At 42.2% G+C, this 12355-nt stretch overlaps 1 protein-coding gene across 1 annotated transcript in view; it reads left to right on the top strand.

The window, feature by feature from the left end:
• CCDC6 (coiled-coil domain containing 6) overlaps positions 1–12355 on the top strand; it is a 124376-nt gene that overhangs the window by 61587 nt on the left and 50434 nt on the right. The window contains exon 2 of the mRNA XM_001929282.5: positions 1092–1241. Within this exon, the coding sequence (XP_001929317.3) occupies positions 1092–1241 (150 nt within the window). The remainder of the gene's footprint in view (positions 1–1091; positions 1242–12355) is intronic.

Here is a 12355-nt window from a genome sequence, read left to right as displayed (position 1 = left end):
ATAGGTAGAGGAAGAGATCTACAGAAAAGAAATTTCTCCTTTACACTGAATGATACCAGATCCTCTTCTTCTGTTTTTAATATTCCCTGATGCCTGTCTTTGCCCTCATCTCCAAAAAATTCCCTGTAGGGAAATAAATAAATGGAAGATGGAACTCCTCTCATCCATCCTTACTCTTCACCACCTGGATTCTCACTACTTTGCAGTAATGACTTTTTAGCCGTTTGCTCTATTTCCTTCTAGTAAATATTCAGTGAACATGTAAACTTTTCTTTTTTTCTTGCTTTTTAGGGCTATACCCTACCCACAGCATATAGAAGTTCCCACACTAGGGGTCAAATTGGAGCTGTAGCTGCCGGCTTACCCCACAGCCACAGCAATGCCAGATCTGAGCCATATCTACCGCCTATATAGCACAGCTCACGGCAATGCCGGGTCCTTAACCCACTGAGCAGCCCAGGGATCAAACCTGCCTCCTCATGTATACTAGTTGGATTTGTTTCCGTTGCACCACAGCAGAAACTCTCATGAACATGTAAATTAATCCATGTATATCTGCATTGCCTTTTAAATTGCACATCCAAACCCCTTCAGTAACATCTTAAAGAGGTGACATGATTTCACTCTTCTATGCTTCAGTAGAATATGATCCCTAGATACTTTGATTCTGAACCTTTGTGATGTGGAGACTTGAAGAAAGAGATCATTAATTGATGCACATACCGCAGCATTGGACCTGTCTGCCATATGAAAGCAGCTTTTTGCATTCTGGTGATGGACTCAGGATTGTGTCCAGAAATTGCAAAACCGTCTTTGTTAATGCATTTGGAATCTCCTTGTAATAAGAGGGGTGGGTGCAGAGTACAGGGAGGTCCTTTGGGGGAAGATTTGCTTTGATGGTTGCTACTGAGTTCCTCCTGTCTTTTGTGCTTCTTGGGGTGTATTGGTTCACAGTTAAAAATAGAGCTCTAATTAAAACAGGTGCCCTCTTTGGAAATAAGAACTATGTTTCAATAAGTAAACTCCTGTTTCCTTAACATATTTTTTTTTTGGTTTTAATTTATTTTTAATTTATTTTTCTGTTTTAACAGCAAGCCAGGGCTGAGCAGGAAGAAGAATTCATCAGTAACACTTTATTCAAGAAAATTCAGGCTTTGCAGAAGGAGAAGGAAACCCTTGCTGTAAATTATGAGAAGGAAGAAGAGTTCCTCACTAATGAGCTCTCCAGAAAATTGATGCAGGTAAATTACCTTTCCTACCCTCTCATCTTCTCTGCCTATTTTCTTCTCCAGGAAAAAAAAAAATGACTTTGATACAGCACTTTGCTTGAAACATTTGCTGATGAGGTTGTAGGTAAAATTCTTTAGAGATTAGAAATACCTTGTAAAGATGGCAGCAGTGTAATACTCAAGACTGTGGTTCCCAGCTCATCTGCTTAGGAAAGGTAAGAGATTTTATTCCCTGACTGTTTCCAGAAATTGCTGATGAGCCTGAGTTCATCAGAGTCACAGTAAATGCTGTATGTGATATTTTGGAAACGGGAGGAGTAACACCAAAGGGAAGATTTCTTTCCCCTTTAATGTTGAATCTATGATAAATAACCGTTTTTGGCAACCAGAGTGGGTCTTTTGCACTAATAGATGAGAACGCAAAGTGAAATGTCAATTTGGGGGGAGAAAAATAAACGTATCTGTGATAGTTAAAATTATACACAATCAATTTGTTCAAATGGGTAATATGTTACTGAACAAATAACAGATGGCTTCTGTTTTTTTGTTTTGTTTTTTGTCTTTTTGCCTTGTCTAGGGCCGCACTCACGGCATATGGAGGTTCCCAAGCTAGGGGTCTAATCTACAGCTGCCGGCCTACACCAGAGCCACAGCAACTCGGATCCAAACCGAGTCTGCCACCTACACCACAGCTCACGGTAACACCGGATCGTTAACCCACTGAGCAAGGCCAGGGATTGAATCTGCAACCTCATGGTTCCTAGTCAGATTTGTCAACCACTGAGCCGTGACGGGAACTCCGACTGCTTTTGAAACAACATTAATCACTGACAGTATATAGAAAACAACACACAAAACATATAAATAAAAGTTTTGATTCTTCTAGTTCAGAGATTCTCCCCCTTTCCTGGTTCTTTAAACAAAAAAAAAATTTTTTTTTTTTTTGGCCACACCTGTAGCACATGCAAATTCCTGGGCCAGGGATCAAACCTGAATCACTGCAACCACCCAAGCCACTGCAATGACAACACCAGATCCTTAACCATTGTGCCACAGGAGTGCTCCCCCTCCTGTTGGTTTGTTTGTTTTTTCCCCTTGACGCTTACCGGTCAAGTATGAAAGTAAAATTTGTTCGGGGCAAATATTTTGTGGGTTATTTAGTATGACCTTGAGAATAAGCAGGACATTGAGTTTTCATTATTTAGCACAGCATGTCCAGAATAGTGGGCAGGTATAAAATTATCTAAGGAGAACCATTATTACCATTTTGTCAAATGGCTGTAAAAGGTAGAAATACTTCCTTATATTTTCTGTTCACTGTTATTACTAACAATTTCACTCACTGATTTGATTGAAATGTGTGTTTTAGTGAGATTATGATAAAAGGATATTTGGGCTTTTAAAAAACTTTCTAAATTCCCTTCTTACCTTCTAACATATAAAATATTGGAAGAGAGGATCAGGAGCTTTAGTGTTAAGATTATGCAGTGGTCTGGGCAACTCCTACCCCATCTTTTTTTTATTCTCATTTTCCTACCTAATTACTGAATAAAGACAGCATTACAGTCTTGTACAAAATTTGATTTATATGGTAACTGTTGGAATGTGAAGGATAGAAGTACCCAGGCATTATTGTCTAGCAGAGATTTATGGCATAATTTCTGCATTGAGACCTTTTCTTTATCTCTGTGCATTCTGATTTAGAGAGACCATGAGGGAGAAGGTGAGTTTGACCTTTGACTCTATCTCATCTTGGCAGCATTAGACTAATTATGCTGCATGTTGCTTCTAGAACTAGAAGGATGCAATTATGGTTTGCTTGTTTTTTTTTTTGAGTTTAGTGTGTAATCAGATGCCTTCTTTTTTTGCTTTTTAGGGCCACACCCCTGGCATATGGAGATCCTCAGGCTAGGGGTCCATTTGGAGCTGCAGCTGCTGGCCTACACCACAGCCACAGCAACACTGGATCCTTAATCCATTGAGTGAGGCCAGGAATCGAACCTGCATCCTCATGGATCCTAGTCAGGTTCATTAACCTCTAAGCCATGAAGGGAACTCCCAGATGCCTTCATTTTTAATACTTACCCACTTTTGGGGAGTTCTCTGGTGATTCAGGGGCTTACGAGTCTGGCTTTGTCACTGCAGGGATTTGAGTCACTGCTGTGGCGTGGGTTTAAGCCCTGGCCTGGGACCCTCCACATGCTGCTGGTACATCCAGAAAAACCAAAACTAACAAGAAACACTTTTTATTTTTAGCTTGTATAGTTCTTGTATTTGGAATCTTTGATTGAAGTATGCTATAAAGCAGTCAGAACCTAGCCAGATATGCCCCTTTTCTCTATAAAGATTCATTTTCATTGTGAGTGGTTCTGCCATGTGTAGTTTATAACCAGCCTCTGATTCACTTACAATCATGACCTACATACTTTCCAAGGACATGGATGTCCCTTAAATAAGCTACTGAATAGAAAGAATGAGTAAGAGCCATGTGCAACAGAAAACAAGGTTAGTTGTAGGAATACACTTGGTGGAAGAAGATTTGAATGGGAAATTTAAGCTCTGAGCATCCTGTAAATCTACAACCTGGAGAAATGTAATGACTTGTTTTCATAGTTCTTCCATTAAAAAAATAGTTTTACTTGATCAGGAGAAAAAAATGTTCATATATTTAAAAACAAATTTTTTGAGGGACATGGATCTTTTTAAGACTGAATAATATTCAAACTGAACAACGTAAGAAACTGTTCTTGCCAAAAGTAGTCTGTAATGTGGAACATTGGTCTTTGGCCCTCAGTTAAAAGACAAAGTCCCAGAGTTCCCATTGTGGCTCAGTGGGTTAAGAATCCAACATAGTGTCTGCGAGGATGCCGGTTCCATCCCTGGCCTTGCTTGGTGGGTTAAGGATCCTGTGTTGCTGCAAGCTACAGTGTATGTTGCACATGTGGCTCAGATCTGGTGTTGCCATGGCTGTGGTGTAGGCCAGCAGCTACAGCTCTGATTTGACCCCTGGCCCGGGAGTTTCCACATGCAGCAGGTGTGATCCTAAAAAGAAAACAGAAAAAAATTCAAAAAAACATAGCATCCCTTGTGAGGGTGTAAATCTGTTCTTTGGGGAGCTTTAGGTGGGTCTGTAGCCGGTTAGCGATCTCACCTGTAGAATCTGGACAGATGGTCAGCATGTCTCTGAGACTATCTTTCATTAATCCCAGCTTCTATTTTCTGGGGAAATATACATAATGTAAAATTAACCACTTCAGTCTTTTTTGAGTGTATAATGCAGTGGCATTAAGTACATTCATATTGTTAGGCAACTGTTACCACCATCTATCCCCAGAACCTTTTCAAACTGTAACTCCGAACCCATTTAAAAATAGCCCCTCGTTCCTCGCTCCTGGTTCTTATTTAGACTTTTGAAAGGACATGGGTGGCTGGCTGTTTGAGGTTGAGGTCTCTGGCAAGTTCTGGAGCTATGTCTGTCCTGTGGCATGGTGGGTGGCCCCTGACTTAAGACACCAGGCATCACAACATGCCATTTTGTGGTAAATTCCTGAGAACGCCTCTTTGGCCAGTTGGAAGGCTTTTGTATGGCTTTGTGGACAAAGGGCTATAGGCCTGCTGTCCCCACTTAAGGGTTTCAGCCAGTCCTTTGTTGAAGTCTCACATTTTCTGCCACCCAATATGGAAGAACTGATCTCCATCTGGAAGATTTTTAAGAGTAATTGGTACCAATAGACTTTTCCCAACTGTGTGATTACTTGAATATGGCTCTCTAGGATGTTGGCTTCTGGATAAGACCTTACTGTGATGGCCTCCGAAGAGAAACTCTGCTGCAGGTGCCACTGATGGACAGATGAGTAAATTGTTCACCAGGAAAGTGCTTAGTGTTTTTCACCCAAAGGCCCCTGAGAGGCTATTTCTAGAACGGTTTTGGGTTTTGTCACTGTACTCTGGCTGTTGAGTCCGATAGTGATTGAACAATGCTTTTATGTGCATTTCAAAAGAATTCTTTGGTCCTGAGAACAAAATGAGATTATTGCTATAGAGAAGATGGCTCCCTTCCCACCTGCTACAACAGAGATGCTAGCTAGTACCTTTAAAAACTGAACCACATTTAAGTTTAGATGAGTGGAAATCCCTTGCCTTTTTAGAAGATCAAGTTTAGGAGGTAGCTTTGACACCTCCAAATATGATAATCCTCTCTGAAACAAAAAGCCAAAAAAGAGCATGTAGCTTTTCTCTCCAGTTTTTGTGCATATCTACCAGGTAGGCAGAAATCATACCTTGATTTTGTAAAAACTCTTGTCTGAAAAGTCTATATCCTTCTGAGCCCAGACTGTGGGATTGATGATCTGACTGCTGAGAACTGTCCTAAAAAGAACCTTCTAGTACATTTGCCAAGCCTAACACAGGCCTGCATCAGAACTAAATTCAGCTCTGGAATGCCTTGCAGAGAGGTTGTCGTTTAATCAGAATTTGTAATTAAAATTTATAAGAAATGTTTTGTAAGCAAACTCTTCATCAGAACATGATATATAATATTTATGTTAGAAAAGAGAAATCTAAAAGACTCTTCTGAAATGTTAGCTATATATTTGGGTGCTGAGCTTATAGGTTATGTTAATTTTCTTACATCCCTTTCCTTCCAACTTTGTAAAAGCAACATGCGTTACTTTTGTAATTGGAAAACATCTTATTTCCTAAAAAGGAAATTTAAAAATTTTAATGCATGTTTTGTCCTTAGCTTTTGGAACCTCCTTCTGTGTCACTGACTTTGAAAGCTCACAGTCCTGCTGCCATTACCAAACCAGACCTGGGTCTATTTACCCCACAAACAGCAAAGCCAGTCCACTAACTGCAGGCTGTGGTGAAGGGAAGATACAGTGGCACCAAGCAGGGAGAATGGGCAGCTCATGCTTAAAAGACCTGAACTCCCTGATGGCTTTGGAAGAATTTTTAAAGACAATATGAGGGGAAGGAAAGTCACAGCCTGTGTGATCCACTGGTGCACACTCTCTAATTGGTTGATGGTGAGATAATGGTGACATTTAATCTCAGTCATCAACCTTCAGTTTCCAACCAGTCTGAGGTGCCCATGCTGGTGATCCACAAGCAGCTAACTTCTTCCACCTGGTGGGGGTTTTAGTATCTGCAAAACAGCTCAAGGATATGGCTCAGGATATTATTTACAGCCCTAGAGGAGGAACTAAAGGTCCTTGCTTTGTTTTATGTCTAAATTTTGTCTTGCTTGACTGTTTTCCTCACTTCTCTGGTTAAATTTGCTCTTTGGAACTCAGAGAAGGCCTCAGAGGCTAAAGCTTTTTTGAAAACAAGAGGCAGAGGACACGGTGGGGTCTGAGGTGAGATGGGACATCCATGCTTAGGAAGCTCCTGCTCAGTTTTATCGTCATAGTTGCATATTTGTCATGGACAGCAGGGCACAGGAGCCTCCTGCAGAGTCAGGCCCATTTGCTGCGAGGCAAGGTTCGGGACCGCCCAGATCATTGAGAACTAGCGAAGCCAGAAGGCTCTCATGACTAGCTTACTAGCTTAGCTGTCTTGTCAGTCTTGATAGGATTCATTCCACTGCCCCCCCCCCCCATCCTAAAATCACTTTTTTAAAAATCCCTATATCCTCTGGCTAACTGTTAACCACCAACCACCAGGGCCAACTGGAAGACCTGGTGTTGCTGAGATTAAGAATGGTTTTGGCAATTAGGGATTTGCTCACTTGCTTTTATGTAAGCCTGAGGCATCAGGTTCACTTCCTGCTCTTGGGAGCCCTTGTTCAGTGGTTGCTTGGCACTCTTCTCCACCAATACCACTGCCAAAAGTGAACGAGTACTTTTTCTGTTTTGAAAACCATGGAACAGGGTTGAGATAAGAGAACCAGGTGTTACTTACTCCTCTGAATCTTTTCCCTCTAACCCAGTTTCCAAATTTTAGACCTAAAATAACAAATAGGTTCGTAGGTTTGTCCTTTGCTTCACACTTGAATTTGGATCTGGCCTTCAGAAAATAATGCTGCTAGAGCTATAATAGAAATTACTGTACTCATTTCCTTATGGGGGAGGCACATGCTTATTGATGACTGAAAGCACTTAAGGATGAAAGTTATCTGAGTCTCTTGTTCAGTGTGGCAGGGCTTATTTTTTATTGTTATCGATTTGGCCCCTGAGGTGATGACTCCTGGAATTTTTAAAGCAGTTGAAGTTGTCTCGCATCTATGGCAAGATGTTACGTGGAGGAGAGGAAGGAAGTTGTGGGCAAAAGCCACTGCCAAGTGATTTGTAGCCGAGCTGTTCAGAAGGCTGTCAGGAAACAGCTTTATTCTTCCATCTCCCTTTGCATAGGAATGGAACCCAGAGAAGGGATTGCAGTAAGTCTCCAAATCTGCCTATTCATTTAGACAAATTTACCTTCTCCCTTCCTCCCCTCAATTCTGGAGCAGTTGGTTCTCCTTGCAATACCATCCCAGTGGATTCAGGTTTTTTCTGGAGCTTGCACTTCCCTGACCCCTGCGTGGCTGTGTCTCTGGGCAGCAGGCAAGTGTACAGGCCTTAGAAGTGAGTCTGGTCTCTCAGGTTCCTTCTCAGGCATGTGCACTGGCATCTGAGGCCGCCCTTTTGACCCCAGGTTCTCCATGTCACCGAGGTGGCAGTGAAGTGAATTTGTTTGTGCAGGCAGCAGAATCACGTGTCAGGGTGATAAATATGTATGAAACTGGCTAGTTCATTTGAAAGACACCAAGGCTTACACTGCACCATTGCATCCATTCAGGTGAAAATTCATTTCTCTCCATGGCAGGGGCGGAGAGACCTTGAAATACGTTCTTCTTCATCAAGGTGGCTCAACCGGGAAAAACCTTTTAGTTTTTCAGAGCTATTAATGCTAATCAGAAAAAATTTGCTGTCAGCTGATAGCTAACAGCACATTTGGAGGCAAAGTTGGGGTTTTTGTTGCTGTTGTTTTTATTGTTGCTTTTCATTCCAGATTCTCCAAACCTCAGCTTTCTGTGTTCTCTGTTTCTTTTTGTGGAGCAAGGGGCTTATGCATTGTGTTCAGGATACATCTGCAAAAGGCTTCTGGAATGTTTTTATTGCATTTTAAATGCTGCAACCACCAGAGGCCAAATTATAAGCCAGAATTTTCCTCTTAGTAGCATGCCAGAAATCTCTCTGTCCAATGTAATTTGCATTATGATTAGAAAATACAATAAACTGGACACAGTTTTTTAGTCTTAGGGTATCACTGAGTTTTTCCCACAGTGTGTGTTGCCATTGTGGCTGGAGTTATATGCCAGCCTGGACCCCCTCAAAATGTAAGAGCAAGAGTAGGGGGTTAGAAGCTTCCTAGGCTGTCTTTGACAAAATTTGGGAAAATGCAGGTAGAAAGTAAAGGTAGGAGGAAAAGGAAATTAAAAATAATGAGATGAAGCTGGAGCGCGGTTGCTTTATTCAGCAGGGTAGGGGAGATAACCCTTATCCATTTTAGTTGAAGAGGTAAATCTTGGCTATTAAAGGATGTTTGGTTCCACTTGTAAATGGACATCAGCTGTCACTGGAAAAGCTTTTCTTTTTTTTTTTTCCCCTCGTCTTTTTGCCTTTTCTAGGGCCGTTCCTGTAGCATATGGAGATTCCCAGGCTAGGGGTCGAATTGGAGCTGTAGCTGCCAGCCTACGCCAGAGCCACAGCAACGTGGGATCCCAGCTGCTTCTGCAACCTACACCACAGCTCATGGAAACACTGGATCCTTAACCCATTGAGCAAGGCCAGGGATTGAACCCGCACCCTCATGGTTCCTAGTTGGATTTGTTAACCACTGCGCCAAGACGGGAACTCCTGGAAAAGCTTTTCAAATGATGTCAAAATTTGCAGTTATAAATGTTGTGATGTTTGAATTTCTTGGGTAGTTTTTTTTTTTTTTTTTTTCCTTTTCAGAACAGTCAGCCCAATTAGTAGTTACCTTAAAATATAGAGTCTTATCCTGTTGCTGATTATCTTTACTTTCCTTTTTCCTCTGTATTCATAAACTCGGTAAGAAAGATGTGGCTTTTTATTTTAATTTACCATGAGGTCTTGGCTTAGGATGAATTCTTTCTTTGGCTTAAATACTGTTTCTCAAAGAAGGAAGGGCTAGTTTTTACAAAACAGTTTTTTTTTTTGTTTTTGTTTGTTTTATTTTTTTGTTTGTTTGTTTTGCAGGTTGACTCCAGAGCCTAAAGGACTTCTTTATCTTATTTGTGGAGCATGTTTTTAAAAATCTTCCTTCTAACCAGATTTCTTTAAAGGTTAATGCTTTCAGCAGCATGATGCTATTGGGAATTTAGGAAACTCAGCTTAGCCCTTTAGGTATTGAGTGGAAGGGAAGCCTGAGGCAGAGTACATCATAGGAAATCATATAGGGAGAATGCAGGGACAATCACAGCATGGAAGAAGATATTGTCAACATATGTAACCACAGTAAAACTACAAATCAGTAAGAAAAACAGGCAAGTGGCTTAAACTGGCTCTTCATGGAAGCAGATGGCTAAATGGCCAGTCACCATATGAAAAGATACACAGGAGTTTCAGTGTGGTGCAGTAGGGTTAAGAATCTGGCATTGTCATTGCAGTGACTTGGTGGTACAGGTTTGATCCCTAGCCCGGGAACTTCTGCATCCCATGGGTGTGGACCAAAAAAGGGAAAGGAAAGGTACACAACCCAATTAGTAATCAGGAAAGTGAAATAAACTGCAAAAAGATATTACTAGAGAATTCTCATGCATACCATCAGAGGATGGAAATGGTTTTATTCTGTTTTAAAAATAATTTGGCATTACCTAATGAAGTTGGAAATAGTCTTTGTCCTTAACCCAGCAGTTCCACTCTTGAATATATTTGATAATGGTTTGCATATGTGCACCAGATGTGTAGGAGAATGTTCTTTGTGGCATTGTTCATAATGGTGAAAAACTAGAGATGACCTAAGTATTCATCATCTGTAGAGTGGATAAATTGTGATGTTTTCATCCGGAGACTTAATCGAGGGGAAAACAGTCTGTAGCAAGTGAGGTTATTACCATTTATCCAGTCAATATTTGCATAGATCAGGCGTCTAGATGTTCTGGGGTAGAATTGAGTAAGTCCTGGTCACTACAGTTCGTAGAGCTTGTAGTGCTGTGAGGGTGATTGAGAATGTACCCAGGCGCTTGAGGATCAGCTCACATCAGAGGTAAGGACACAGGCTTGGAAGGCAAAAGCTTGTGTTTCAACTCAGGAGCTTCCCATTATGAGCCGTGTGACTCGGGGCAGATTACCTAATTTCTCTCTTTCTTTTTTTTTTGGCTTCACCTGTGGCATATGGAAGTTTCTGGGCCAGGGAATGAATCCGAGCTGCAACTGCAACCTATGTCACAGCTATGGTAACCTGGATCCTTAACCTGCTGTGCCAGGCTGGGAATTGAACCGGAGCCTCTGCAGCGACTTGATTGGATTCTTAACCCACTGTGCCACAGCAGGAATTTCGTCTTATTACTGTCACCTGCGCTTTCATCATTTGTAAAATGCAGATGATAGTATCTACCACAGAGTTAAGCCCAGTAAGTACATTGGTTTGTGTAAAAGGCTTGCTGCATAGTAATTAGTACTATGGAATATTCCCTGCTTTTAGAAATAACTCATAGAAAGGATTTGAATCCACCATGAACTAGATATGAAGGTGCCTCTGAAGAACACTGAGCTCATCCCAGCCTGAAGGAGGGGGAGTGTACGTGATGCTGAGGACGTGTGGGAAGTTTCTGGGGGGAGATGTCTTTTGAGCCATCACACAGTTTCAGTAAGTTGGAGGGAGGGATTCTGGTACTTTAGGCAGAGGGCACAGCGTGAGCAGGGGTGTGACCAGGGCTATGCAGTGGCTGGTGTTAGCTTGATCCTATGTGACTGGCAGAGCTTGCAGCCTGGAGGCCCCTGAACTGGAGAGGTCTCCAGACATGTTTGCCCAGGATGATGTGTTTCATTTTTAAAAAAGTGTCTTTGCAGGAAGAGAGTCTTTAGAAAAAGGCAGGGGCTGTGCCTGTAAATGCAGTTACCACCACTCTCTTTGCTTAGAACCATCATTCTTTGCCGGCAGGCCTTGATGTTTGCAAACCTGAGACTAGCACTTGGGCTGAGTGTGAAAGTAGCATGAGGAAAGCACAGGAAACTTGCATGGGGACTGGACCGTGGAAGGACTTGAACGTCATGTTAATGAGCTTGAACTTGCTCTGTAGGCTGTGAGGAGCCATTGAGCAGGATGTTGAAGTAATAGAAAATTTTCTTAGTTGACTTTAGCTTGATTTGCACTGGACCTGGGGAGCTCCATTGGAAGGCTTCGATCAAAAAACTAGAGCACCTAAAGAACAGGTGTGTGTGACAGCTGCTATGGGGGCTGACTTAGTGCCACTCAGTAACTGATGAGATATGAGGTGTTGACTGAGAAGAATGGTACCAGTAACAGAAGGGGGAAGGAGGTGGGCATAAGTGTGGGCCCAAGAGACATTTAGTGGTGATGCAGAATTTGAGGTGGGAGGCTGGCTTCCTGCTCAGGCTGTTCAGCAGAGCAGTTCAAAGTTGGTTAAGAGACCCAGTATGGTGAGTGATGGTTCTGGGCTTCTTTTCAAAGCCGGTAGTAACTACATGAGAATTGTTTTTGACAATCCAGTGACTTAATGTAGTTGCTGTCCTATGGTGGCCTTTACTTGGCCTAGTGCAGGTGACTATTCCTGGGTAGTTGTTAATAAACCAGGCATATTGGTTGCAGAACTGTGGGTAGCGCACAGAGAAAATTGCTAGGCTAGCACTGACTAGTGACAACAGAGACGGGGACATCTTTTGAGTTTATTCTCAAGTTGCTTTGAGAAAGCTGAGTCCTGGGGCTGGTGGCCAGAAGGCATGCCTCACTTGGCACTGGCTGGATTGACAACAGGCCCAGACTTGTAAACACTGTTCGCCCAGCCTGGGATTTGGCAAACCTGCTGCATGCTGGGTGGGTGGCCTGGCTAGACAGCCAACCTATGTGTGCACCTGTGGTGGTTCTTGCAGGTGAACAAGGCTCAAGGCCATTACCTGCTGGAGAGGATTGTGCACAGAATCAAAGCCACGCAGTGAAGA

Source organism: Sus scrofa, chromosome 14, assembly GCF_000003025.6.
Source record: "Sus scrofa isolate TJ Tabasco breed Duroc chromosome 14, Sscrofa11.1, whole genome shotgun sequence".
NCBI lineage: Eukaryota > Metazoa > Chordata > Mammalia > Artiodactyla > Suidae > Sus > Sus scrofa.
The sequence above is the reverse complement of the archived record's forward strand: the minus strand, read 5'-3'. Positions and strand labels throughout refer to the sequence as shown.